This window comes from Anopheles coustani, chromosome 2, assembly GCF_943734705.1.
Source record: "Anopheles coustani chromosome 2, idAnoCousDA_361_x.2, whole genome shotgun sequence".
In the NCBI taxonomy this organism is placed as follows: domain Eukaryota; kingdom Metazoa; phylum Arthropoda; class Insecta; order Diptera; family Culicidae; genus Anopheles; species Anopheles coustani.
Genome location: NC_071289.1, coordinates 41,151,486 through 41,178,967, shown reverse-complemented (window position 1 = coordinate 41,178,967; position 27,482 = coordinate 41,151,486). Strand labels below are relative to the sequence as shown.

The 27,482-nt window shown below is 42.6% G+C and overlaps 2 protein-coding genes across 2 annotated transcripts in view; both read right to left on the bottom strand.

Moving 5' to 3' along the window:
* The window catches only part of LOC131262350 (receptor-type tyrosine-protein phosphatase kappa), a 98,540-nt gene extending 87,860 nt beyond the window's left edge, over positions 1-10,680 (bottom strand). Inside the window, exon 1 of the mRNA XM_058264338.1 lies at positions 10,201-10,680. The gene's annotated coding sequence lies outside the window, so the exon portion shown is untranslated. The remainder of the gene's footprint in view (positions 1-10,200) is intronic.
* A 7,381-nt stretch (positions 10,681-18,061) lies between these two features.
* On the bottom strand, positions 18,062-19,426 carry LOC131262450 (DET1- and DDB1-associated protein 1). The gene is made up of 4 exons (XM_058264454.1): positions 19,118-19,426; positions 18,852-18,990; positions 18,714-18,775; positions 18,062-18,636 (listed from the first exon to the last, which is right to left on the bottom strand). Exons 1-4 carry the CDS (start codon positions 19,118-19,120, stop codon positions 18,544-18,546), a joined length of 297 nt encoding a protein of 98 aa, XP_058120437.1. The 5' UTR covers positions 19,121-19,426; the 3' UTR covers positions 18,062-18,543.
* Between the last annotated feature and the right edge of the window lie 8,056 nt (positions 19,427-27,482).

Here is a 27,482-nt window from a genome sequence, read left to right as displayed (position 1 = left end):
CAACCGCTGCTAAACACTAAGCGTCTGGCACGCGAAGTGAGTCTGCACTTCGAAGGCTGCAGTTGTGTTGGTGCCCGCTGCAATCTGCCCTCCATACCAGAGCGCCACACACAAAGCGCCATTAGTGGAGTATTACTTCAATGGATCGATCGTGCAATAGATGGGGATAAAGAGGGGTAAAACTGTATGGAAGGAGGAAATATAAATCCAATCCGAAACTCTTTCGTGCTAGAGCTTTTCTACCACTCAGTTTTTAACCCAATATGTTTCAACGACGATCGGAAGAGTTTTTTTTATAATTTTGCTATAAATGAATCACAATCTAAAACACATTATCTTCATAGAGCTTTTTATCGTTCCAGGAATCGATAAAACGATATAAAACTAGCATTTGAAAGTAGGGTGTAGCTATCTACTACCATTTTCAATTTTCGGTTTTATTTTTGTATCTGTATATTCACGCTAAATTGTATCTTTTTGTTTCATTTCACAGAAGCCATTTTTTCCAGTTTTTCATCAATTCACACATATTCTGAAGGTTATTGGAATTGATTGAAAACGTTACCTTTTAGTTGAAACGCCTCCCTGGTAATTTTACTTCTAGTCCCCCATCGGACTAACTTTCACGGTTTTGCTGCCTTCCAATTTTATCTTAAATCGTAACATAATCCCTTGTGCAGTAAAGTGCAGGTCGGTTGACGCATGTCCCGAATGTGGACCCGAAGTAATTCAGGAAACCGATGCACGATGGTAGTAATCGGATTATTGATAAATAAATAAACAGCCCAACGGGTGTGGGTGTGTGAGCGAGGGTTGGACTAAGCGAATTTCGATAGCGTTGGCTACACTCTAATTGTGTTCATCCAGTTGGATGACATTCAAAATTGTGTGCGTCAGCCGTTTGCTGTGAAGCCTCATCTCGTGGACGCGGATTGGAATGGTGGTTGTGTACGGAGTTAAGTGGAGACAATTATTTTCGCTCCGCATATTTCCTAGGATTATTTAATTTTAATATTAATACAACATTGAATATGTTAGCTCTCTCAAATATTGCCTCAGCATTTTTCCCATAAAAACCATAAAACATTAGTGAAAACACTTAAACTGTGTTGTCTAACGGAAAGCATCGCACACGCTTTTTGGTTAGCACGAAATAACCCGAAACTAATTTGTTTGCGTCGCCCCGTTCTTATACCCCAACTTGTGGCCCATAAATATAACTAACCTTCCAATCGTCCCCAGTCGTTTAAATGCCTTCTGATTTTCGACATAAACCTTCCGCAAGCTACGAAAGATTTTCTTTCGCACTCTCTTTCTCTCTTTCTCTTTGTAGGGTTTTTGTTTTTATTTTTTCTATTACAGCCACGAGAACAACTATGGGTGCAATTTATGGCCCGCGTTCATGTGTTGAACTATTATACTTCTGGCCCCAAACAGTCCCACGGGTGCTTTACTGGAATGTTATTTACGGTTCGGAGGAAAATTATCGCCATTGGCCGCATCGGTGGCCATATCATTTTGCGAGAGCAAATTACTTTGTTTGCGCAATTCAACCGCGCCCTTTGATTGAGGGCCAAACTTCAGATTTGTCTCCCGAATGCCGACGAGTTTTCCATCGGTCTGAGGCTGGCGGAATTGAAATCTATCCCATCCGAATCAAAGCGATGAATGTTAGGAAAGCAGTCAATCTAATAGATTTGCTTCCAGAAAACGATGTTGAGACACTTTCGAGAATTGTTCGCCTATTATATCTGCTCTGGCCAATAGCATCCCCTAACAATGGCCTGTTTCCTTTTAAGAGTTTCCAGGGCGTCCACCAACACTAAATCGCTCGTATTGGGGTCGATAATTTATCACTCGGGTAAGCAGCAGTTTATAGTAACAACATCGTGCCATCACAACAATCCCCCTTTTCCCGGCCCCGGCGTCGACCAACAAATCACCCACAAGTGAAGTGGCGCTTTCTAACCCCCTCTGCCCTCATCACCCCTCTCGAGTCATCCATTTTCCCGCGATGTACAGGATGAAGGTTCGGGAGGATAAAGATGATGTTGTACAGGAGAGTCCTTTTTCACACCCGCAACTACTGGTGGAACAAAGAACCACACTCGCGGGGCGACGCCTTGACCGGAAGGGGGAGATGGAGGGATTTATGTTCACAACATAGCGCGCCGTCGGATGCTACACTATTTGTGACAGTTCCATCCACCAGCACGGACATCCGTTGGATGGTGTGTGGCGAGAGGTGGTGGTAGGGTGGGATTTTAGAGGTGAGAAAACGTTCGACCCTTTCCAGCGCTTTGCTTCCAACCAACCCCGGGTTCAGGTGCGCTAGAGGAAGGAAGTTTTCCAGCCTTTTGTGGGCCCGGGGAGTGAGTGGGGGGAGGTTTGGCAGTAGTTTGGGATTTGTTATTTTGTTACACTCCGTCGCCATATACGTCGCATTTTCCACCAACTAACAAGCAACAACTGGGCCTTTATTTGTCCAACGACGTCAACAAAAGGTGTGTGTGTGTGTGCGTTTTGTGTTTGTGAGTATAAACAGGCGAACAAGCGGCCCCATTCCACTTTTTCACCTTCAATTCCCGGCACTCGCATACCGCAGGTCACGGTCGGAGATGGAAACGAGCGCAACGAGAAGGAAACGAGCGCCAGGAAAATGGAAGAACCGAGACCGGTTCCCGTGATTGTGATGAATGTACTGCACAAAGTCGTCGAGACGTGTTCGTGTGTTGCACAAGAAATTCGTCATCGCCGTCGCTGCATTCCTTCCGTGAAAAATGAAGAAAATCATCAAGACATGTCAAACAGCAACGCAACGCTGGCGAGCACCAGGTCTATGCAGTTTTGTTTGTTCGTATTTTTCGACGGTGTTTTCTTTCTCAGAAACCTTTTCCCAATGCCGAAAGCCGAAGGATAAGTGAAACAACTTGATTTTTTAGTAATAGAGAGTCCATGAATATATATATTTTTTTAAAGATTTAGTTTAGTTTACGCTGCCAAGAAAAAACATAATTTGTTGCATATGGTCACATGGACACATTTTATGTTTTAGCTATTCATAACCACTACAAAGGGAAACGGCAACGGGGGTGATGTTCTAGCGCTAATAAAATAATAAACAATGAAAATAACTCAAAGATTAAAAAGTGGAAAATATAAACAAATTTTAGAATAAAACTTTGGTTTGCAAACAATTTAGGATGGACTTCGAAAATTATTATTTTGTAAAAAGACATTGTCGAACTTTTACCCGCATTGAAAAATAGTTTTAAAGTCAAGGAAAGAAACGCACGGAAACAGTTTCCATATAAATGGACTGTAAGCGTGCATGAAGAGTTACATTTTGGAGATCTTTTAGATCATTTATTTTCTATAACTTCAAAGCGATGGTTTTACTTATATTGAGCATTTTTTGTTTTCAATCAATCTGAATTGCAATGTTTTCCTTTACCAAGGACACCGCTGCGTAAAACGCATTCGCAAAATAATAGGAATTCGGCAGCATGTGGGGTAAATGTGAAAAATTATTACTAAGCATGCCGCTGCAGGTGTTTCCTCTGGCTGAAGGTGGAAGGTGGAATAAGGAAGCGATGATGAGGTTTGACTATTATTAGAACACTCTTCACTAGTGTGGGACTATGTTTCCACATCAATCCGTCGACGGCAACGCAGACGACACGACTCAACAATCCATCCTTCAGCCATGCACACAAATGACTGATGATGCGAAATCAGTAGAACGGAGCTCGGAAAAAGCTGGTAGCTGGTCCGACGGGCGGGCCGGGGTGGCGTCCGGTGGAGTGAAAAAACATTGTTAAACTGGTACTTCTTGCCAACGTGCACACCCCGCCCGTTGCATTGACCTCGTCCCTTGGCTTAGTCAGCAGTCCATTCGTTTTTGTTTTTCTATGTGTTTGTTTTCTTTCACTCTTCTTCCTCGATGAGCGATCGCACCTTCTGAGCCAGCCGGCCCAACTGGGTGAATAATTCCGAGGATTAGGGGGAGTTTTAAAAATAGTGCGGTACAACCCGAAAACACACGTTCCCGGCGAAAAATGGCGACGAAGAAGGACAACAGTTGCCCTCTGGCGCGATGGGCTGGTAAGACGAAAGGGCAGATGCGGCAAACCGAATGCAATACACTTGCCCCCCGCTAGAGGAAAGGGCGGGAGACCTTTATGCCGTCTGCCATCGAACGAGTTCAACCAACCTTGATGGCCCTGGGTATGGCTGGGGGTGATCGCGCTTTGGCGAAGTGTTTTGTTTTACGATCGGTTTGATTCGCCTTCACCGTCGGTCTGAGAGTAACGATGTGACGCCTCTTCAGTTGTTCACCCAAACGGCGGTTTTAAACAATGGGAAAGGATTGAATTTCAAACATCAATCTCCCAGCGACGTTTGTTCTTGGTTAGCTGATATTTATGAAGATGCATGTACATTCTATTTATAAATGCTCAGTATTTACATAAATTTTTCATAGTCATATCTAAAAATAATGACAAAAATGGCGTGTCTTCAGCGTATTGAATCAAAAGATAAAATTACTCAAACACACACTGCTTTTAAACTATTTTCTGATATTTAAATAACACGATTAAGAACAATGCTGCATGGTTAAACAATTTTGATTTTCATTTTCATTAAAAAGATAAGCCATCTGATTAAATATAAACTATTTTAAAATTTTAAAAAGTTTTGTGTGTTATTTTTAAATGCGGATGATGGTGACAGTAGTTGCATTACTTGATGCAAAATTGTTTTCAACCATTCATCTGATTCGAATTAAATAACATGTAAATTTCATGTGATGCTGATTTTAAAGTGTTTATAAGTATAACAAGTTGTACTATATTTTTGTATGTTCATATTTATCATACCAAAAATACTAGGAAGGTAAAAGCAGAATCAGCCAATTACTCTGTTAGTTTAAAATGATGGGGGCGCCTAGTGCTTTATTCCACTTAGATTTTTATTGTAATCAAATAGATTGTCCCAATAAGACTAATGAACTAGTAATTTTTTTATTTGTGAGAAATGCGTATATTCATACAAAGTTGGTCCAAAGTCCTTCTTGTTCAAGTTGAAAGAATATATAAATAAGGAAAAATACGGATTCTGCTTAAGTAGGAGAGGTTTAAAATAGTAGTGCCCTCTTCAAACTTACAGACAAAACGCGATCCCCTTTTCTTCAATGCGCAATACTTTTTTTCAGCAAACAATAATGCCAGCAGCATGAATGAAGGTTGTCTCTTCACACTTTGCCAACGCCATAATGTATCCGCACACAAGCACAACACAACCACCTGTTGCACGGCGGCGACGGCACCGAACACACACACACACCGGCACAACCAGCCAAATGGGTGGTGGCAATTGTGGACCTGGTTCGGGCGGGGGTGAGTCGCGGGTAAATCCTTAATCCTTTCGTTACTGCTTACGCGTCTCCCCGGATCAGGCAAAGTTGTTGAAGTTTTGCCTACCCGACTTGCTTCGAGTCACCGAGCTTGGATATAATGATCGAAAGAGGATTACGCTGAAAGAAAGAGAAAAGGAGAAAAGATGGGGGGGGGCAGCTGGAGGGTATTTTTCACGCTTCGCAGTCATTATCGATCGATTAAGAAAAGTCCACTAATATGCTTAACGACTTAATGACGGTATCGGTGAACAGATATGGGGCAGAGCTGAAGGAGGTTCGGTTGGTTTGGCAGAGTGTTGCGCAAGAAGGAAAAAAGGGGTTAATGATATCTTCGCCTAAATGATGAAGCAAAGCAAAAGAAAACACAAATCTCACCATGTGGGATAGACCTAGCGATCCGACAGTGAGTGATGGTTAGAAAATATGGATGATGAGCATTTTTGAAATAAAAACAAAAAGAGGGAAAAACTGGTTAAAAATATCCCACCAGATAAATCTTCCGCAAAATGCTACTGCCGCGGAAGGAGCATTTATCGCGATTTTTAACGGTGTGTTGGTGTGCTTATAATGTCAGCAAACAACACAACAGAAAGCTACGTGAGGTAAAAAAAAACACAGGAAAAATAAAACAGACAGACATTTTGCGAAAAATGAAGAAAACCCACGCATCGTTCGTTGCAGACGATGATATTTGACGAAAATATCAACATCCAACTGGCTGGCGGGCTGGTTGGACTGCTTAATGTGCCTCAACAACAGAAATAAATAACAATGCCCAGCCTGGGTGACCAAGAAAAACCAAGAGGAAGAATATGATCGCGCACATACACACGAACAATGAACAATTAATGCAATATCGTAGTAAATGGGTAAACACAGGGGGTGTTTGGTAGCAATAACAATCCCATAAAAACCACCCTCGTCCGGCGTGATTGGGACATTATTTTCGTCTCAACCATTTTTTCCCCAATGTCTTTGTTGATATTTCGCCAAATGTGACATTTTTGTAACTCGCCCGCAAAGATCACTTTTCCCATTGTTGTCCACTCCAAATTACCCGCGCGTGTCACAACCGCTGCCCAAAAGTCGGAGCCAGAACCGAACCCGATAGGTAATTAAATATATTAGAGGAAAACATGCCAGCCACTACTGTGAGCTATTTTCTAAATCCTAACAGTCAACACATATTGGCCCACGTAAACGTTGTGCATGTCTGAATAAGCTAATCAGCTTCCGACATTGATCAAATTTGTCGCGTTAAGTTGGGTGCCACCTACATCGTCACCCACTTGGTGTAGCAATTGAAAATCGCATTCGCTCCAGCGCATGGGAGTTCCCTTCCATTCACGTGACGAATGGAAATGGCACACGTTCTAAAATATGCATACGCTTTTGCGTGTTAGGTCAGGGAACAAACGTGTGCAGGTCACGCAACCGTAGAGGGGGTTGGTTTTATTTTTGTTTGTTTTTATCCACGTTGAACTGCCATAAGGTTTTGATTTTATACGTTTGTTTGCAATAAAAAAGAAATCTCCAAACGCTGCACGACAACACGCCTGTTGTTGACGCAACAAGCGCTCAGGAAAGGAAGGTGAGAGCAGAAGGGAGAAGAGAAAGAGGGTTAGGGATGATAGGAAGGCCCAGGAAAAGGTAAATATAGCAGCAGAGAGAATGCGGAAAATCAGGGGAAAAGATTATGTGACAAGTGACAGCCATCAGCGAATCAGCACGATTTGATTAGCGCCCGTGTGTTGGTGAGTCGGTGATGTTGAGTGCGATGAAAATAGAACAATCGTATTACGTATTGCGTAGAGGAACTCCTCAGTTTTGCAACGAGTGATAGCAAACAGCTTGTACAAAGTGATAAAGTATAAGGGTCAGGTATTGATAAAAAAAATTGCATAAATAAGGATGATTTAAAACGATATACGAGAAAGAAATATTGTACTTCTTCATTCATAATGATACACAACTACAAAACTATTTCGAGGTTGAACAATTGTCAACCCATACGTTCATAATGGAGGCGCCCAGTCTTTCATGTCGATTCACTTTGAAGAAAAACACTAAATTGAAGATTTCAACCATTTTATAAACGAAACCATCTTCTATTTAAAGACTTTTGGTATTTTCATTAAAATAAACAATGCCTCAAGGTTCAAGATTGGAATGTTAGCTTGCACGGAGCAGCGAAATATGAACGACAAAATGCAAGTATCATAAAAATAAAAGCGAACAAAAAACGACACATCCACAAATCGCAAAAACGATCAACGAGCAGACGAACGATCTCCGTTCCGGTAACAAGCGTAGCGGAAAGCAAAAACAACGCTGAAGAAAAGTAAATAAAAAGGTTCCAAAAAAAACAAGCCAGCTGGTATGGGGGTGGGGTGAAATAAATTGAATTTTATGCTTATGTAAATATGTGAAATCGCCGGAATGATGGTCACAAACACCATCACACACGCAAAACATTTGCCGTTTTTCCAAAGGCAGGAGCGAAGCTCGTAAAGTTACTGCTATTGAGGCAAAGCGGATTGGGAAGGAAATATATGGTATCTAATGTTTTTCCAATTTAGAGTGGATGGCAAACAAAGTGTAAAAAGTTGGACCTACTTCTATCAGTGTTCAAAATAAATTTGAAAATAATGTGTAAAAACTTACCAATTATTTAAGATTTTTTGCAATGTGTTTTTAAATCAATACAATCCATTTATTTATATATTACGTTTGCTTTTGCTTAGGTTATATTGAAACTTAATCAAGAGTTTTCTCTTTTTAGTAAAAGATCTTTGAAGGATAAATATTCCAGTAAGTGAAAAAAATCTTCACTGTGGCAACTCAATATTCGTTGTAAGTTGTGGAAGCTGCTTAAAAGCAAAACAAAAAATCTGCACACAGTAGATTTACTTTGCATTTTCGTTTTTGCCTTCGATCCCACTCGCTTCCATCAAATAAAGCTAGCCTATTCCCGATAGCGAAGGTCCCAGCCGGAAGAGTTATGGTCCTACGCCGAAATTGAGCGATTCAAGATCTCGATCTTGGCTGAATGGGGTCCATCCTTAACGCGTTTTTTTTTTTTTGTGTGTATCGAAAGTGAACCAAACTAACCGGATCGTCCGCTTAACGTAGCCGCGCAACATCCTCGGCTTCCGGAAAGGATGTGATTTTTTCCAACCAGGGCCTCTTTTGTCACTGCTTCGAACCGAAGGAAAACGGTGAAAAACAACAAACAGAAAAACAACCACTTTACCGAACTTGGTTGTCCAAACAAAATGACTTGGAGTGGAAAATCGTCGACGTAGATACACGAACCCGAAGCCTGACGATGGGGCCACTCCGCCAGCGCCAGCTGGCACTGGCCGAGGAGGGAAAATAATGGACTTGTGAGACCCGGGATGGAAATTGATCGATTTCGTATTATCCTTTACGACACATGTAAACGGAAACATTTGCATGTGAATACCAAACATCAGCGCTCCATTCATACGGAGCGGAGCGGAAAGCGCCCGAATAGCCGAAGCTTCCTGTGTTGCCAATGCCGATGCTGATGAACGAACAAGATACACGCAGACTATCGACGGGTGGCGGATCAATCGATAGCATTTTACCATCGGGAAAGGAACAACATATTGTTTCGGAAAGGATTATGCCATCCTTTCCGGGGCCATCCTATCCCACGCCCTGGACGGACTTCGGGACCAGCACGCTGTGACGCAACCGAGGGGACTCGCGTCCATTCGAGTGATAAACTTTCCCGAGGAACGCTCGCCCGCGTGGAAAGGATCGCCCCGGATCGGGACCACATTATCATTCGATTAGCTGTCAGAACATTTGTCAGGATTTGGTCCGGCGTGATCGGATCGGAACTCGGATTGTGAGAGTGAGAGAGAGAGAAAAATCCCGCCTACCCACCGAAACGGATGTATGTAAATAGGGCACATCCTTTGCATGGCCCTTCTTCTTCTTCGACGTCCCAAATACTGCTTTCGCTTGGATGAATACGAATCGAAAGCCGCTGATAGTGCCTTCATGCCGTTGAAGGTTGGATCGGCGAGGTTCTGCAGGCCCAATCGGATCGGAGCTAAGATTAAGTTAGGAAGGGCCGAGTATGTTACAAGGTGGATCATTAAATATTCATCGATTGTGGCGGTTCAAACTTTTCCTTGCGGGTTTTGCAAAACCCCAACAGAAAACTGTCTTATTCGAAACGGAAACGGGAATATATCCTGCATTCCATTCCTTTTCCCTTTTCCACATGATTAGACATGAAAAGCGAAGAGTTATAAATTCTCCCACAGATTTAATGCTCTACTATTCTTTCATCTTTGTATTTGTGTTCGGAAAAGGAGGGTAGTTGGAGGATTACTTTTAAACAGCTAAAATTTTGTCGGAGAAAATGGACAACGAAATGGAACATGAAGAAGCTGGATCCGAGAAACTGGTTTGTTAAAAATGTAAAAATCGGAACAGCCACAGGTACAATAAGACATCAAGCAATAGAAACGGAACTGGGACAGCACAACACTGCATAGAGGAAAACGAACGAACGGGTAGTGTATCATGATTGGAAAAATGGCAAAAGTACTTAAAATGAAATGACTATTTTCTTTGATTCCTTACACATTTTGCAGTCCTGTATAATTTGCTAAGTTTATGATAAACAATGGAAAAAGAGCGAGTATAAATTGGATACTAGAAAAACGTACAACAGCAAAGAAACAATGGAAGCAGTACACAACAAAAATCAACATTTGCTTAACTCTAACACTTTTGCATACATTTTGATCGGTTGTTGATGTCGGGCTCGGTGATAAGGGTTGTCGCACTTGATGTGCTGCTGCTGCTGCTGCTGCTGATGCTGATGTTTGTCTGGTTGGTTGAATAAATGCGCGGTTTTCCAACACGGTTCACACTTGTTTTGTTTTTTTTTTTAATATTTTCTATTAACTACAATTTACAAGTTGCACAAATAATTCATTCGCAAACGCAGCAAACAAGACATTGACGATCCATCGATCTTACTAAGTGGGCTACCCCAAAAAAAGGGAGGCAAATTCGAGATGCTGTCACGCACCAAACACGAGCATAAACCAAACTTCCCAAAGACTGATAAACTATAAATTATAATTTTTTTAACACACACACACGCACACTTCACTCATCTATCGAACACACGAACAAACAGGAATAATATTTATCTTCCCAACCAAATTTGTTATTTCAACACGCGACGCGACGACGAGATGCTGCTGCTACTGGATGGGATTCCATCTAACACCTGTGACAATTGTGTCGACAAATCACCATCAATTTTCCGCCACTCTCCCCAACCTTCCTTTTTGCCATTCACCTACCGACACGTCCAAGCAACACTATTTTATATTGAAATAAACCCGGCCAACCACACTGCTATTCATCGAGTCGCACACGACTACACGTTACCAGATTTTCCGCTGAACTTTACACTGCAAGGAATGAACCGACGGGGTCGTTAAACGCCAACGAAAAATGCAAGAAGAAAAAAACAAGTTAACCTCCCTTTCCCAAAAAGCTCACACGGTCGGTTTGCGATCTGTGTTTCTCACGCACTTCGTGATCGTACTCACGGACGAGGTCGTTTCTCACCGAGGGATGCTGCCATCCACTACTCACATAGGAATTCACTTTCACTTCTCACCGACGCCGCCTGCTTTTCCGTTCATGTGTGGTTTCTTTTCGTGTGAAAAAATTGCGTTCCACCGAAAAACACTCGGTTCACAAAACGTGTATACAAAATAGAACCAACACGGCCCAAATTAATGTGTAAGGAACAGTAAAACAATGAACGCAATGTACCCACTTTAACAGTCCTACCAATCACGGCAATATCACCATTTTGCGTCGACTCTAATTGAGTGAGGCCCAGCGCGATGGTAGTAAAACTTTACCGTAACATGACCAATCCCCGATTTCGGTTCACGTTTCCCCGGTGTGATTACTTTCGAGACTAATAAACCGAACTGAGCGAGAACTGAAACCGAGAGGGAGCGCGTTAAAATTGTGAAAGGAAAACAAAAAGAAAAATCCGGTCTGAAAAACATACGGAACGAGCACGCGAAACGCGATGCGAACGAAACGTGTATACCCCTGAAACCCACCCCCGGATCGGATGAGTTAGATCGCGAAAATATTTTTTCCCGGGGATTTCCCACATCCGAAAAACAAAACAACACGACACCACGAGTCTGGTGGAAAGGTAACGACCGAGTGGAAAGATGGAGAGCTGGGAGGGAAAAACAAATATTTTCACTTTCGATTGCAATCGCCGTCGTTAACGTCGTCGTCGTCGTCGCTATTCGATCAAAGTTTGCACGAGAGGTAGAAAGAGGATCAAGCATGCAGAATTCCGGGGTTTAACAGGCCTCGAATATACTCGCTAGAAGTCGCACCGTTGGCAGCCGGTGGTTTGATAGTGTTAGGGTTTGCGTGTAGTAATTTATTTGTCGGTTTTCTCTCTTCTTCCTTGAACATCCCACATTGATCGTCAATTTTACTCAAATACTCCTTTCATCACATCATTGAATGAGTCAATAAATAAGATTATAAAACTTAAAGAATCCAGCATTCTGAAATGGAACCTTGTTTTCTCCACTCTTGCGTGTATCAAACAACCACACATGGTCGTTTACACAGCTATAAAACTACCAAGGCTCTTAGTTCCCCCAAAACTCTGATCCACCACAATTCTACTCGATGCTTCTTCATTAATTTAGTTACCGTGTACCAATTGTACCTCTGAATCGCAAACATGCAACTGAATGCCGAGAAATAAGGGGAAAACACTCAACACTAAAACAAGAAAAGAGCAGAAAAAAACAAATCAGAATGAAAATAAGTCCACCGGGATGTAAAACCGGGGCGGCAGCAGCGCCGGGTGGTTGGGTTTTTTAGCGCGTTGGGAAAGATCGGGACTGAGCAACCACGCCTGAAAGGCCGCCGAATTATATTTATAGAAACGCGTCTTCTATGTGGCCATTCTCATCTCATTCAGCGGCACAACTACACGCGAGTCGCACGGGCAAATAAGCACGCACACTTTTTTGTTTGTTGGGAAGCAGGCAGAAAACTTGGGAAATTGGCGGAAAAGCGGCGGACGGACGGAAAAATGTCACACTCGACGGTGATGTTTCAGCGACGGTTTTCCGCAGATCCTTAGTTTTGGTGAATGATCAATGTCGATGATGATAACACTTTTATCACTTCCCACGGATAAGTGGACGTACGATAGCAATTTGTAAAGTACAATTTACCCTGTCCAAAACCAAAAAAGACGCAAGGGTGGCATGTTTCTGTACACAAAAATATCACCATGTTCAGTAAAAGAAAGGATAAAACGTCACCAACGTCACAAGTTTTTGAATGAACTGATAAACGGAGACTCGCCGTAACCCGTTTTCCCAGTGCCCAGTTTGCCCGGAGTGTGAGTGTTTTCCCAAAACGTTACACATTACCGTCACCGAGGCCGAGGCCACCCTTTACTCGCACCGCACGGAGGATTGCATCTGTGCTGTTGCTCTGCTTCCCACATCGTCATCCGGCCACATGGTTTCCATGGTCGGTGCGGGCGTCTCCGACGAGGAAGGCGAAGGCGAACGTGGACGCATCGGAAGAAGAGGTGCCTGGCGTAAGACCCAATGCGAATTTTCCAATAATGAACCCGCGAACACGGCGTTCCAAGAAGCGACTCGATGGGATTCAACTCCCCGACAGCTATGCACACAGCATACTTTGATAAAACCCACAATGTAGCGGGTGTTCTAAACCAATCGTTCCGGGGGCGGTGGGGAAACATTCTCCCTCGTAAGGTATGCAGATTTATTCACCACAAGGATTCCGACTCACGATGGCTGTGAAACGGTGGGAGAATTTCATTTTCGGTGGAATAGTCCTTTGATCTTCGAATGGTACAAAGCTTGCGATTGGAGCACACTTTGCGCGGAACACAATCAGACACACCATCGGCTAAGAGTATTCGTCACCAGACCACTATCAAGGCTAATCAGTCCCACGCAGTACTAGATCACCCCTCCCCAAAACGTCCCCGAGGCACTTGTTGTTAACCAAAAACCCGTATCGACAGTGGACCGCGGAGTCGTCCGGGCTCCTAATAACTGACATACGAAAAACCACTCCAACACCAAACGGTGCAGTATTTACTTCAGCTGGCACCTTTCTTCCTTCCTTCCCGGTGCACTAGCACACCCACCAGCGCCGTAGTCAGCTGTGTGTCAGCAGTAACCGCTTGCGGGACTGACCAGCAGGGGGACGGGGCAGCAGACGAGAGCTCGACGCGCTTCGGAAGGGCGATTTAGTTTGGCGAAGCAAAGTTTGGCGAACACGCGACACGATTGGTTGCGACACACGAACGTCCGGCGCGTTTAAACACTCACGATCTACTGAACGCCTGCTGGCTGGCTGACTGGTTGGCTGGTTTGTCTGGCCAGTGTACATTCCTTGCCTATGCTGATCCGTCCGTGCGTCCGTCCGTGCACACTGCGATGCGTGCCCCAGAAGAAAACCCGAACCTCGAACGTATGGAGTTGTGCGAGCAGAAGCACGGCCAGAGCGTATACAGCCGGATGAGTAGGCCATGGATACCAAAACGGCGGGGTGGGGGGCTACTGAGTGTCTCCGGTGGTGAGCTGCCAGTGAGCTAGTAGTGAGATTGATACTCATCTCAAACACAAACGCAAATCCTTGCTCAAAAATCCTTCCACAGCATTTTCTCAAAACGAGAGCAAACCGTACCACACTCGCTCGGGAGTGTCTCTTCCTATCGTTTCGGACAAGGGAATCCTTTCCCGGTTTATGCTAGTACTGTTATTACTGCTATTCTTACTTTTGCCCACCATAAGATGTGATTACTCCCAAAGCGTAGATGACAAGGACAAGCGCGAATGGCGAATCCAGCGCGTGTAACATGTGTTGGTGGAATCCGCAGGCGACACGTGGACGCCAGTTGCGACACTGGGATCGGTTTGTCTAAAACACACATCCCTGTTCCTGTTGAACAAAAAACAATAAACAAATAAAGGGTTAAATGTAAAGAAATATAATCGGCAGCAAACGTCGAGATGTGAAGAAAACGATCAAGCTTGACACATAAATCCATTTTTCCTCCTAACATCCAGCAAAACCGCAGTGATAAAATACTATTAATTTATCAAGCACTTAAAACGGGCGTCTCGAATACATCGCACCCGCTTTTTTTCCTTTTGCCCGCAGTATGATACATTACAATCGTTTCCCCTTCACTTTGTTTCGGTAACGTAATTCAATTTCCGGCACTTTTGGCAATTCACGCACGTCTACGTTATCATTTCCACCTTGGCATGTGCACGAACGTGTGTAGAAAAAATCACATCCTGTACAATCCAATTTCGTCCTGCTCCAATGAGCATCGTTCCTGCCACCATGGTTCTTATCGCACTTGCCGAGGAAAAATCTCACGTGCGAATCACACACGGAAAAAATATGCTGCCTTTTGCTACGTCTTTCAGCTGTTTGTATGTTGCACTCGAATGTGCGTGGCAAATGGTGGATTTTACTACCACATTGAATGGCCCCGTTAAGTATCCTGGTGGGTGTCCCATTACACTACACTACCACACCGGCACACAACCGATGGCGGACATGGAAAACCACACGGCGGAAGTGCTTTTCCTTTCGTTACTTTGTTTTTGCATATCTCATGTTTTGCTGAGATAGGAAGTTCTCAAATAGACAACCATTATTGGTTGAATTGACATTAATTTCCGCATAGCTTCGTTCGTCAGGTTAAGAACTGTAGTGAGTAAGTAAGAAAGAAGTAAATTTTGAAAAGCATTACTCATTCCTCGGATACAACTATGTCCTTCGGTATGTTCCGCGAAATAAAACCCCACGCAGATTAATCATACGCTCCTTATAGGTTACACATTTTGGACAACGTTTGTCCCTAAACTCAGCGCCCTTCATCAATCGTATTGCGTCCTCGTCCGCCGTCCGCGCACGATGGTATTTATTATTAACCACCTGTTTGTCGCTCGTTAGAGGCCGTCGTCGTCTTCGTCGTCGTTCCGCAAACAAACACCACCAAAAACCCACCATGGAACGGATACATCAGGTGGAAAGGATGAACGGGGACGGCAGAGGGGGGATGAAATAAAATGCGTATCAAGGGACGTATTCGCTCACCGGCCACCGGTGGTTTATCGATGTGTGTACCAGCTGGCTCACTTCATAGATGTGACCCATCTATTCCCCGCAAATCTCACAACTGCTCGTTTCACTCGGCACTTTTCTCACCAACGCCAGCTGGTTGGTTGAGGAAAATGAGTTCCACCAGTTGGGAAACGGCGAGAGCAAACGAACGGCAAAAGAGCGTACGGGAGTGAACGTGACCGCCGGTCCACCGGTGGGCGAGATGCACGAGATGCTGAAATGAAAATCTCCAACCGGATGGAGCGCACAAACGTGAGCATATGTTTATCTTTCGTTACGTCGCCGAAAGCCGATCATGTTTTTCCTCTTTTTTTTTGTGCCTATCCCTTTCGTTGCTCATTGTGGAAGGTGTGGGCGTTGTTTTCTACCCCGCGAACACGGGAGTCCGTTAACCCCTGGGCTTGGGCCAGTACCATCGTGTGCTGTTCGATAATGTGCGTACGAAAGTTTTCCGAACACATCGAACGAAATGTTCATGATCCCGCGAAAAACACAAGTCGATCACCGACGAGAATGGGTCAACCAAAATGGGTCACAATGTCCCATATAATGAGCAATGTAGATTCAACACTGGAACAATACCGAACCAATGGATACTGAGGAACACTTTGCCAGCCTCTTCACTGCTGACTGCCAAGGGCATTATGTAAGCGTAGGGAAACTACTTACTTCCACCATGCATACACTCTCTTCCATCTTTGGCCCATCCATAGCCAACGTCCTCCCACACGCTGCAACTTTGACATTCGTTCATATTTCCCTATCAGCACGTTCCCATCGGCATCGGCGTGCACACACATATGGGCGCATGCATATGAACGGGGAAAACTTTATCCTCGACCACACCTCCCTGTCCCCACAAAGCTGCCACGAGCGTTACCGGCGTGCGCGGTGCAACTTTTGCAGTCGGTTGGTGAAGATTGTGTGCCACATTGCCGTTTGATGTGCCACGAGAAACCGATGCTCGGTTGTTCTGGTTTTCATTTGTCCGAACCATCGACGACCGACCGGAAATGAGCTACCCCCGGGGGGATGAAGTCTGTCTCCCCCATCTGTTGCCTGTGGGTCTTGCGGCGACTAGCTCTATGACATGTACTAAATAATATGCTTTGCTGGTGTTTGAAGAATTAAAAGGATAACTTTGTCGAATGCAGCGATACCGCACAAGTTTGTAATCATCGCAACTGGATAAAACTTTTCATAATGGGAAAGTATATGATCCTTTGGGACGGAATGCAGTATATCCGTCCAAAAACATGTTTGAACATGAATTGCAAAAGAAAATGATAAAAGCTTTACAACCCTCCGTGACACGCCTAAATTAACTAAATTGAGATAATCAAATTCTTTGAAATAAATTTTCCACTTGGTTACGTGTAATTGTGTACAAAACAACATTCAAAACGAACATTGATTGGTTTCCCGTAGAGCGTTATGTTTAGTGTATGTAGAGTGTGTAGTGTATGTAAGTGTAACAAAAGTAAAACAATCCTGTAGTTAAAGGAAATTTTTTTAGTCATTATTGTGGTTGCTATAAGGTTACTGATAATGTTTAATTATTGACTGACATGTTCTCCTCTTTAATATTAATAAAAATAATTTCTTTATGGCGTTTTAAAAAAGAATTGATAAAATTATTTATTGATGTAACTTGAAAACAAATTAAACTGATATATTGATCAATCGTAAGCACAATATTAATTTACGATCTACCGTTCAGAATACATATGAGCATTAGATTGCGTTGTTAATCAAGGGCTTTTTTCGTTCAGTGTTGAGAGGAATAAACAAGTACTATTAATTTATGATTGGTACTGACTTATTTCTTTTCGGCATTTGAAACTCTATTCCATAGTATTTTGTATTCTAATTTACAGAGCCACATCGAAGGGGTGTTTAAACGATTCCTATCCTCTCGCCACCCTTGTTCCGCCTATCCACGGCTCATTCTATTCTCAACCCTTATCGAAGTATTACGAGACTGGTGGGAAAACTCCTGAACTTTCCCTAGTGCAGCATTCAATGTGACCCCAAATTATTTTTCACTGTTCTATAACGACCGGAGAAGACGATTATTTCACCTGATCCTACTTCAAATCGTATTTTCGGGGATGTTTTTGATGAGAAAACAAGACCGGATTATGCGACACGAACAGTAGGAAAGTCCGACGTGGAGGTAATCTGTAAAAAGCCTAGCCCCGAAACTGCCCTATTATGGGCCATATTAAATATACTTTCCATTTCACTTAATTAAACGAAGAAACACATCACTACGAAACCAAAAATAAAAAATTGAGGCTTCAGAGAAATGCACTGGAAACTGAGCAGGAACAACTTTCTTTGGAAAACAATCAAAACATAGAATGTCAATTTAAAGAAAATACCCTTTAGAGACAACTAAAAAACAGAGGATGAATTGTTTTCATTTACGCTAGGCAAGCTTTTACAAAAGGATTTGGGGACTAGTTCATATGGAATCTGATAAATCATACGTTTGCTAGCTCCAACATGGTTGAGTTGAAAAAGTTTTCTATAGGATAGCCGTTGTGCTTGGTTTTTATGCTCTGATGCGAGACGAGCTACTCCTAGTGACTGAGATGTTGACTGTTTTAAATTTATACGTATTTGATGTAGGCAAAATATTTAAACGCACGATAATCTGATGTTATCCAGCTATCTTCTAGTTCAGACGCAGTCGCTGGAGGCTCCTGATAATCCATTTCGGACTTATACTCTTGAAATATTCCTGAATAGCGTCGGCAAGTTGTTCTGTTTGATTTATGAATCGCTATAGTTTCCGCGCATTTCCTACGAGCATGCAACTCGGCCCGTGGCTCCAAATTACATGCGATTCTTTCCGCAATTCATTCTTGCTATATCTACGTGTTGTTATTGTCGCGTGTGTCAAGGCGGGGTCGTTTGCGATGCAGGTCGTTGGTGGCGTTTTCAAGTTCTCGCTTTTTTGAAGGATTCTGCAGATAGAGAAACAGAAATCCCCTCGTCAGTAATCTGCTGATAATCGGGTCGAATAGAAAACAACTTTACTCACCTTTTTGTCCCACTGATGCTGTAGGTACCGCAGAAGAATATTTTTCTTCTCAGTGACTATCACTAGAACGAGAATGAAATGAGAAAAACCATGTGAAAACACGTACAAGGTTCAAGATCAACCAAAACAAAGCCATACCTTGCTCGGAAGGAATATCCAACGTCGGTATGTAGACCGAGGGTCTTTTCGAGGAGGTTTTCACGCCATTTTCGGTATTGAACAATGAGAAGTTTTCCTCGTTGTGGCAGGGTAGGTCTTTCAGAAACTCGCTTATCGACTGTGATGACAAAGCCGCGTGGGAATGAAAATAAAGAACACATTCAGGATGATGAGATAACATGCGTTTTTTTTTCCACAAACTTCAACTGCCGGAAGGGCGGAGATTTGTTGCAAATCCTCATTACCATGTTTTGATGCCGAGGCCGTGATGATGGAGCACGAGTTATTTCCTGTTCCTCGAACTTCGCAGTCGCCTGCTGCACTGATGCTACCGCCGTCGCCACTACGCTGCTGTATACTGACAGATCGAAGCTGCCAGTGCGCTGAGGTTGATGGCGTTTGATGCTACGCCGTTTCACGCAATCGATTCTTTCGCTAACAAACTTGTGCACCGCGGAAACTATCGGTAGATTAACCACTTAATAAATATTAACGCACACGGGCTGAAAGTGAAGGTTCCTTAGTTCAGAGAAGAACGAGGATTTAATGTTGTTGATGTGGTGAATGACCTGTGACAGCTTACCGTCCATGTGTCAAACCTCCTTGCCATAAAACTGTCAAACTTGGTCTTATTCACCAGATTTCAAAGCAGCCGTTTGAATGATTATTTTCTAAACATACAACTTACGCAGGGAATAGTAGGGTTATTTAATATTTATGTCATATTACAATGTTGTACGTAAATTGAGATTAAACAATTTGGAAAGTTTTTATCGCAATTAAAACTTTACTTTTGTTCCTGTGCAGTTCCGTTCGTGGAGACAGGGTTCAAGTTCCGAACCCACATACACATTTTGAACCTAGACATATCCTTACGCCCAGTTTACACGCAGTAATCAGAAATGTTTTTTCTTTCATTTTCTTTTTTTGCCCCTACTAAGCCGTAGGGGGATTTAAGTCAATCACCCATTGTGCATCAATAGTTCTAGTAATTATAACTCCCAAAACTTTACAATATAATGTTTTAGAAAAATATTTAAATTGATTTTTTTTTCAATTTCAATCATTTCTTCCTTTACGCCGAGCTAGCGGAGTGAATTTTTCGACCAGACAAACCTTAACAAAGAAATGGAGGATTTTGAAAACTATTCTTCAAATTGGTACATTAAAAAATTTTGTTTTGATAAAGTTTTGGATTCGTTGGAGAAAAAAATGATACAGTGGAACGCCGGTTATCCGGGGCATCATTGACCATGGGGCGGATTATCAGTGATCAGTGAACGGAGATTGCACAACCGTGTTGAATTTTGCAACGGATTTATTACCCACGCGGTAATTATTACAACAACATTAAATCCAAATAAGTTTGTTTGACAAATTCAAACATTTTAAACACATGTTTTTCAGTTATTTACTTATGTTGCTAATGTTGAATACTAGTGTTACTTTTTTGTTGTTGATATAACCGATAAACTTCTACACTATACATGTATATGTGACATATATTTGAATGAAGGCCCGATTATCAATGGAATTCGATTGTCTGGGGTCTAGCCGGTCCAGAACACCCCGGACGATCCATGTTCTACTGTACATGGAAATGTTTACAAATCTTGGATTCAAATGACAAAGAACTTGGATACACAATTGATAAAATTCCTTATTTATACAAAACTTTTACCAAAACTGAAGAATCCAAATATTATCATTAAAACCATCGATTAAAAATGTCTAACGGTAGGATTTTCATAGGTTAAACAGTATCCATAGGATTCGTCTGGAAGGCCGGCAAATTCCCTCGCCACCCCACCAACATATCGACGCACACCGTTACCGGTAAGGGATGAAGGCACGTGAACTAAATTTGAATACAATGAAACCGCAACCATTTCCGCAATGTTGGCGGCGGGACGACTCCCGAGTGGACGACGTTGCGCGAATAAACTCGTACGCAAATAGCAAGCCGAATGAAAGCGAAAGCATATATTTTGATGGTTGTGATGCTATTTTCGGTGCAACAACACCTTTTCCATTGGTTGGGTGGTCGGTCAGTCGAGCGGTTTATGTTTCGTTTGAATTGTTTTCCAGAAGCGGTGGACGGTACGGAGGCCGTTAATGACTGCAGAGAGGGTTAATAACCTAGTGTACTCTCCCCTCCCCTGCGGCTTATTTCTTGTGGTCTAACGGGGTGTGTAATTAATTTTTGGTAATGTGTCTCATAAGTGAACCCGGAACCAAACGATTACGAATGGAGGAAACATGTGAATCTTTGGAAAACAGTATGAACTGATACTTGGGGGGGTGTAATAGTAGTAAATTGTCGCAACAACTTGTTTCCCGAAACATTAGGTGAATTTTTGCTATTATATACATATAATCCATGTAGATCATGTTGCGTTACTATTATCTACGTACAATTATTAAATTTCTCTTCGATTTGATAGTTTATACGTACACTGAATACTTTTTTGAAACAAAATTAAAAACGTCGTTAATTAAAAGCAAAAGTTCAAATTGTTGGACGCATACCTGGTGAAATTATCGGTAGAAAATTGGAGCATAAAACATAAGAAACATAGGGATTCGTACACCGAAAACAACTCGTACCAATATGTGTGGTGGTTGAACGAATTTTCAATCGATGTTTCTGTTCAACCGCGGGCTCCCGTTGGCATCTGTCTTTGGTGCTCAACAAATACCGAAGTTGCCTCATAATTCAACACACCAAAACAGCTAGCACAACACCCAGGTAAACAGCACAGGGGTGAAAGAAAAAGTGTTGATGCACATTGAATTCCGATGAGGAGTAAACAATTTCATGCTTCATAAAATTGTCTCAGGTGCGCTTGCCGTTTGTTTCCACCAAAGTTGGAATTATAAAGGAGGAATGCAAACACCGATTTATGTTACTTTTTTTTTATTTTAAGCTATCGTTTTCGGGTGTTGAATGTAAAGTAGATCGGAGTGTCAAAATAAATTCAAATTTACTACACTCATAGACGGTGAAATTAAAAATAATCAATCATTTACATCGATCGAGATGAACACGTTTTAACAGAAAGAAAGATTTTCAACTTAGTGTTTAGGTGATGATTGATGTTGATTTTATTAGCTCCACTCTTGGCTACAAGTACCATACCCTGTTATCATTGCTACTCATCGTATTGCAAAGGGAAGGCAAAAAGAAAATGAACGTACCATACGGGATAGTATGTACGATCGTTTCTTTCTTTTAGCCCACTCATTGATCATTTATCTTCATTTACGCTACCGTTTGGCTGATTGTAATATGCAATTATCGAAAATAAAAATAGAAACATACACGAACATAACAAACCTAAGCTTCACAAGACATCCCTATCGCATCGAATCTATATCCCAAACTGGTATCTCGTTTCAAAGGGAAAATATCCTCGTTCGTTATATTTTTTTTTCAATTAAGTGAAATAATGTATTGAAGCTAACTTCAAACAAACATGTTTTTTTTTCTATTGGGGTATATTTCAACCGAATTTAAAATCAATTATCCACCATCCTCCACGGGTTGGATTGGCTAATGGTTTTAAAAGGCCATCCGCGCCATCGGCAGCGAACCAACCCTCCACCCGATAACGATGCCCGTCAAGCAGGTGGTGCTGGTGTTTTGGAACAACAAATTGGTTGCTTTCCATTTCATGCCCACACGAAGTGCACCAAACGAAGGACGGGAGAAGCAGCCTCTTGGGCTGAATAGTTTAGAAAACAAACATGCACCACGCCGCAAGAAGTGCCCGCTCTTTTTTAGCAACCGCTTTCCTTCCACCAACCGTCGATTGGGTGTTTAAATTTTTATAGAAAATATATCGCGCCAGTCCCTTCGCTCGATCGTTACGATACCATTTCTCAGTGTTTTTTGTTAGAAATTTAGAAAAGTTTTGCTTTCGAGAAGAAGCATCTTCCCCCCGCCTCCCCCACTCCCAGTAGCCAATGTGCATCGGTTGAAAGGTATAGAAATTGTGTGGAGAGGGACGCAAATGAGATACGAAAGTGGTCCACGATGCTCCTACGACACGGTGGTGGACGGAACGCGCGGACCGGTGAAAGAAAAACGGTGCACCATAGCACCGGGCTCGTGGCCAGGGTGGTGCTGAGATGCTGGTCAACATTTTCGATTTTCACACAAAGAAAATCCGTCCAGCTCGTGTACCGAGGTGTGCTCTTTAATTAGCTTACATATCTCCAGCCAGCACACCCGCTCGATCACCACGTCTCGTTTGCAAGTACGCCAGATCGGAGATCCGCCCTGGCGATGGATCAGCCCGCCGGACACGCTCGACGGTGCGCACACTTTTCTTCACGCTGCACGCAACATTTCCGCCCGTGGCTCACCACGGTTTGAATTTCCCCACCATTCTTTGGCGATTGAAGAATTTCGTCTCCGTTTGGGTCTCCGGTTAATTTCACTCAAGCATTGCTCACGTACGGATGCGGTGTGCGTATGACGAATGTGCTGAAGGACAGCGGCCTATGGATGCTGGTGCGATTTTTCCGACTGGAACGGTAATCGTCGGAAAATCGTCTAAATCATCGCAGCTTGCGTGAGGCCCTGATTGGGCTGGCGATCGAGAAAAGATATCCGACGAGTGGTCAGTTCTCGATGGAGGTTTGTTGTTATGTGTGCCTTACTCTTTTTACGAATTCAGTGAAAGTTTTTGCATACACATGATTCGTTGAGATGCCGCTAACATTCTGCACGGAATGAAGATTTTGAAAATAAACATGCTGCTAGCAAACGAATTTTTGATCAGCACTGTTTTTTACAACAAACTTAATTCGAGAAAAAGGCGCAAAAAATCGTCGTACTGTTTCTTTTGTATTGCTTTTGATCTAAAACCAAAGAAAACATGGTATTTCCTTAAAAGATTTAGGATTTTATTGATTAAATAATGGTCAGTTTGCAGTTTGAACTGTGCAAGTAGTTTGTTCTACCATATTTATTATTTGTGATTGTGATCAGCAAATGATTTGGCAATAATTAGCAAAAAATTGGTTCAATTGTATCGATAAGTGTCAAATATAGGAATAAAAATTTATTAACACGTAAGAACGTGTTTTCGAACTAAATGGAATCGAAATAAATGCCGCGCGACGAAAGTAGAAACAAAACGTGCGGCAAAAAAACTGGCCAATGTGGGCGAAACTGTGTAGGGGTTAAATTTGATTTTGGAACTTTTCTTCCTTGTCGAATATCATTTTTTTTAATTTAATTTTCTACAACAATATTCTTAACACTTTTCAGAATTTTTCAATGCCTAATCAACTTTAATGGAGAAAACATTCTTAAATAAAAATATAATTAACAATAACTTTAATGAAAACAAAATAATTCATTGAAAGCATGTTAATACATGGTTTGGAAATAATATTATTCTAAAAAATACTTAAGTTTGGGAAAAAATTTTTAATGATTTTTTTTTTCATTTGGCATGATTTGAATTTTTCCATATCACTTTTTCTCCATGACATGAATTTACAACCTTTAAAAAGTCCAATTAATTATGAGTTTCTACAAAAGGTGATATTGATTATTTTAAAAACACATTCACGCAGAAAATGCCTCAATTAGTGGCGCCCTCTACTAATGCCCTTTCTAATCAAGATGGCCAGCGAACTGTGCGACCAATCATTGCTACCCACCGGCGGTTTGTATTCCAATCGTGCGATATATGGTCCACCATAAATCCCGACGAAACCGGTTGGGAAGGGAAGTTAAACAAAAAAAAAACAAACCCAAGCCAAAGGGTCTACGGACCCGCCGATAACGCCGGAATCGATAGAGACCGTGGCTACCGTGTGCACGTTCCAAACCAATAAAGACGCGATTGTTCACCACCGCTGGGTCGTCGTTGTCGTCAATTTGTCGCTAGAAATGTCGAATGAAATCGACAGCGATTTTCTCCTCCCGGGGAGCGTTTGGCGCCGGGAATGTTTGTTGTGTTTTTTTTTGTTTTCTGGTTCCGGTGCGATGGGTTCCAAGTTTTCCCTTTTCACGCGATTGCAACACACCGAACCGGGGGGGGATGCCGGAACAACACCGCAATCGCACGACTCGGGGATGCAGGGCAGGGGAGGGAACGAAAATGTCGCTCACTTTGGCCATGGCCGTCAAGGCTCGTTGCGCACGTTGTCGCGTAACGCAAATCGAGCACGTGAGCGTTACGCGCCATGCGTACGCAAATGAAAGTGAAACGAGGGGAGGCTAACAAAAATTATGGTGACACTACGCCGCCCGCTAGATGGACCGACCGATAGTGGCCCGGGCGAGAAGGAGTCAATCGACAGGGCAATTGTTTTGTCGTACTAGCTCTGATTGCGTTCCCAGCACGTTGTCGGATGAGTAACGCCGCGGACCGGATTTAAACCATCTGCTAAATGTGTGTAACTCGCACCCGTACAGGTTCAATTTCGTCATAAACTTCCCTTTTTCTTCTTCCTCGCACAACACCGCCCAAAGGGACACAGCTAGAAGAAAGTGAATCTTCGCGCCGGCGGTTTTTAGGAGGAGCAACTTTGCATTCCGATGAGCAAGCGTACGGTTTGATTTATTCGTTCCCAACCCCCCTTCTCCGGGGTGTGTCTGCTTTTCGTAAGCCCCCAAAACCGGCAATGTCCACGACAGTGGTCGCCGCCGCGCCGAAACAGACAACCATTCAGTTACGTTGATATACGCCGGGATGTGCACCTGCCTGTATTTGCACCACCGATCACGCATGTCTAACGCACACCGAACGCCATCACGCACATGCCGGTCCCGTCGGTGTTTCCCTTTTTCTGTAGGCAGGACTTTCGATTGGACTGGAAAATCGGTGGCTTTCACCTGGAGGAAAAAAGACAATGTAGTGGATGCGATCACACTTACTTAACGGAAGGGAGCACATTTACTGCCTTGAGTCAGCTGCGAAGTGTTTCAGGTAGGAATTACAGAATAGAAAACGCTTGTTACGTGACGACCAAACAAATTTCTAACACAACCAAAATTACAACAAAACAAATAATTCGGTGCAGTACTAACCAATCGGTTCAATAAAACAATATTCAACATTTTGAACCTCCTTGGCAACGGTATTAAAGCCACTAGAATAATTATAATCTTTTGTAAAACATGCATTTACAATTCGTTGCACACACATTTTAACGGCAAAATAATATGAATAACACTGTGTGTACGATATCCCATTTCATCAACCGATAAGCTTTATGCAACAAACGGACGGTAGCCGTTTCGATCGTAAAAAAGTACAAACTGCACATGAAAACGTATTAAAAACCAGTCGAATAACAATATGGAAATCTGAAGCACGGAAAAAACGGTTGTTCGACTAGTAAGAAGCGAACGATCACGAAGAAGGAAATAAACGGCAAATTATCACTGTCGTTGCATCAACGAAGTGCTCAAGCCGCATGTAGCTTGCGGCACAAGAGAAATCCGCAAAAAATGTACAACTTTCGGTACTCGAGATCGATCATGGGCCAAAATAAATGTACAATCCCAAAGGAACACGGACCACCGGAAAAGAGATGCTTAGGTCGTGTGTGGAACGATAGCGTTACACGCATGATGCAAGAAAGATAAGACGAACATTGAGTAGCCACGATTCAACATGTGGATTCTACGGATAACATACGGATTCTGGAGCGGGATCTTTTGTCTTGGACACGTTCATTAGTAAATAGTACCAATACTAGTATAAAAGGCGAAAACAATAAACCTACTACAGTCGACTCTCGATAATTCGAAGTTGGAGGGACCCAGAAAAAAGTTCGATTTATCGAGAGTTCGAATTATCAAGAGTGGTAGGAAATAAGCAGCTACGGTTGCTGAGTTATGAACTAGAAATAAGTATGCGTGTATTGATTTACGTTGTGCCTTTACCCACCGTTTTCGCTAACTGTTTTTTCTTCACTTTTCCTTGTGAACCTTCCTACAAAGCATGTGTGCCCCAAATATGTCCGTCTGCCCGTCTACACCATGTAGTCTAATTCGAACGAAAATCTTCGTCCCTGTTCAACAGAGTGTTATAGGGCACCCGCAATGTGACGCGTTCTATTACGTTTCAACTTGTTCAGAACTTGTTGCGAGTTGAGCTTTGCTTTGAATTTTACTTCGAATTGCTAGCTTTGAATTTTTCTTCGAATTATCGAGTGTACCAAATCGTATTGTTTTTATTCGAAATAGTGAGAGTTTTCCAAGGGACTACTGATATTCTTCGAATTATCGAGAGTTTCGAATTATCGAACGTTTGAATTATCGAGAGCCGACTGTATTTCCATCCCGACACTTCATTACACTAGTACGTTCCCACAAAAAACATGTTATTTTCAAATAATGAAAAAACTTTACAACTGATCTCGAACTGAACTCATTGCATGATTTCCTTAGAAAGCTTATGATATAAATTGATTTTCCTTCAAAGTCGATCAGCTCGGTTCGAACTTGAACTCTTTATGAAACTTCCTCAAAGCCTAGAATCATAGTTTAAGGACGTTTCCTTCGGGCAATCGGGCAACCCACCGCGAAACTGAATTCACTGAACAATAAGCCGCGAGGAAATTTTAGGACGAGTCGAGAGC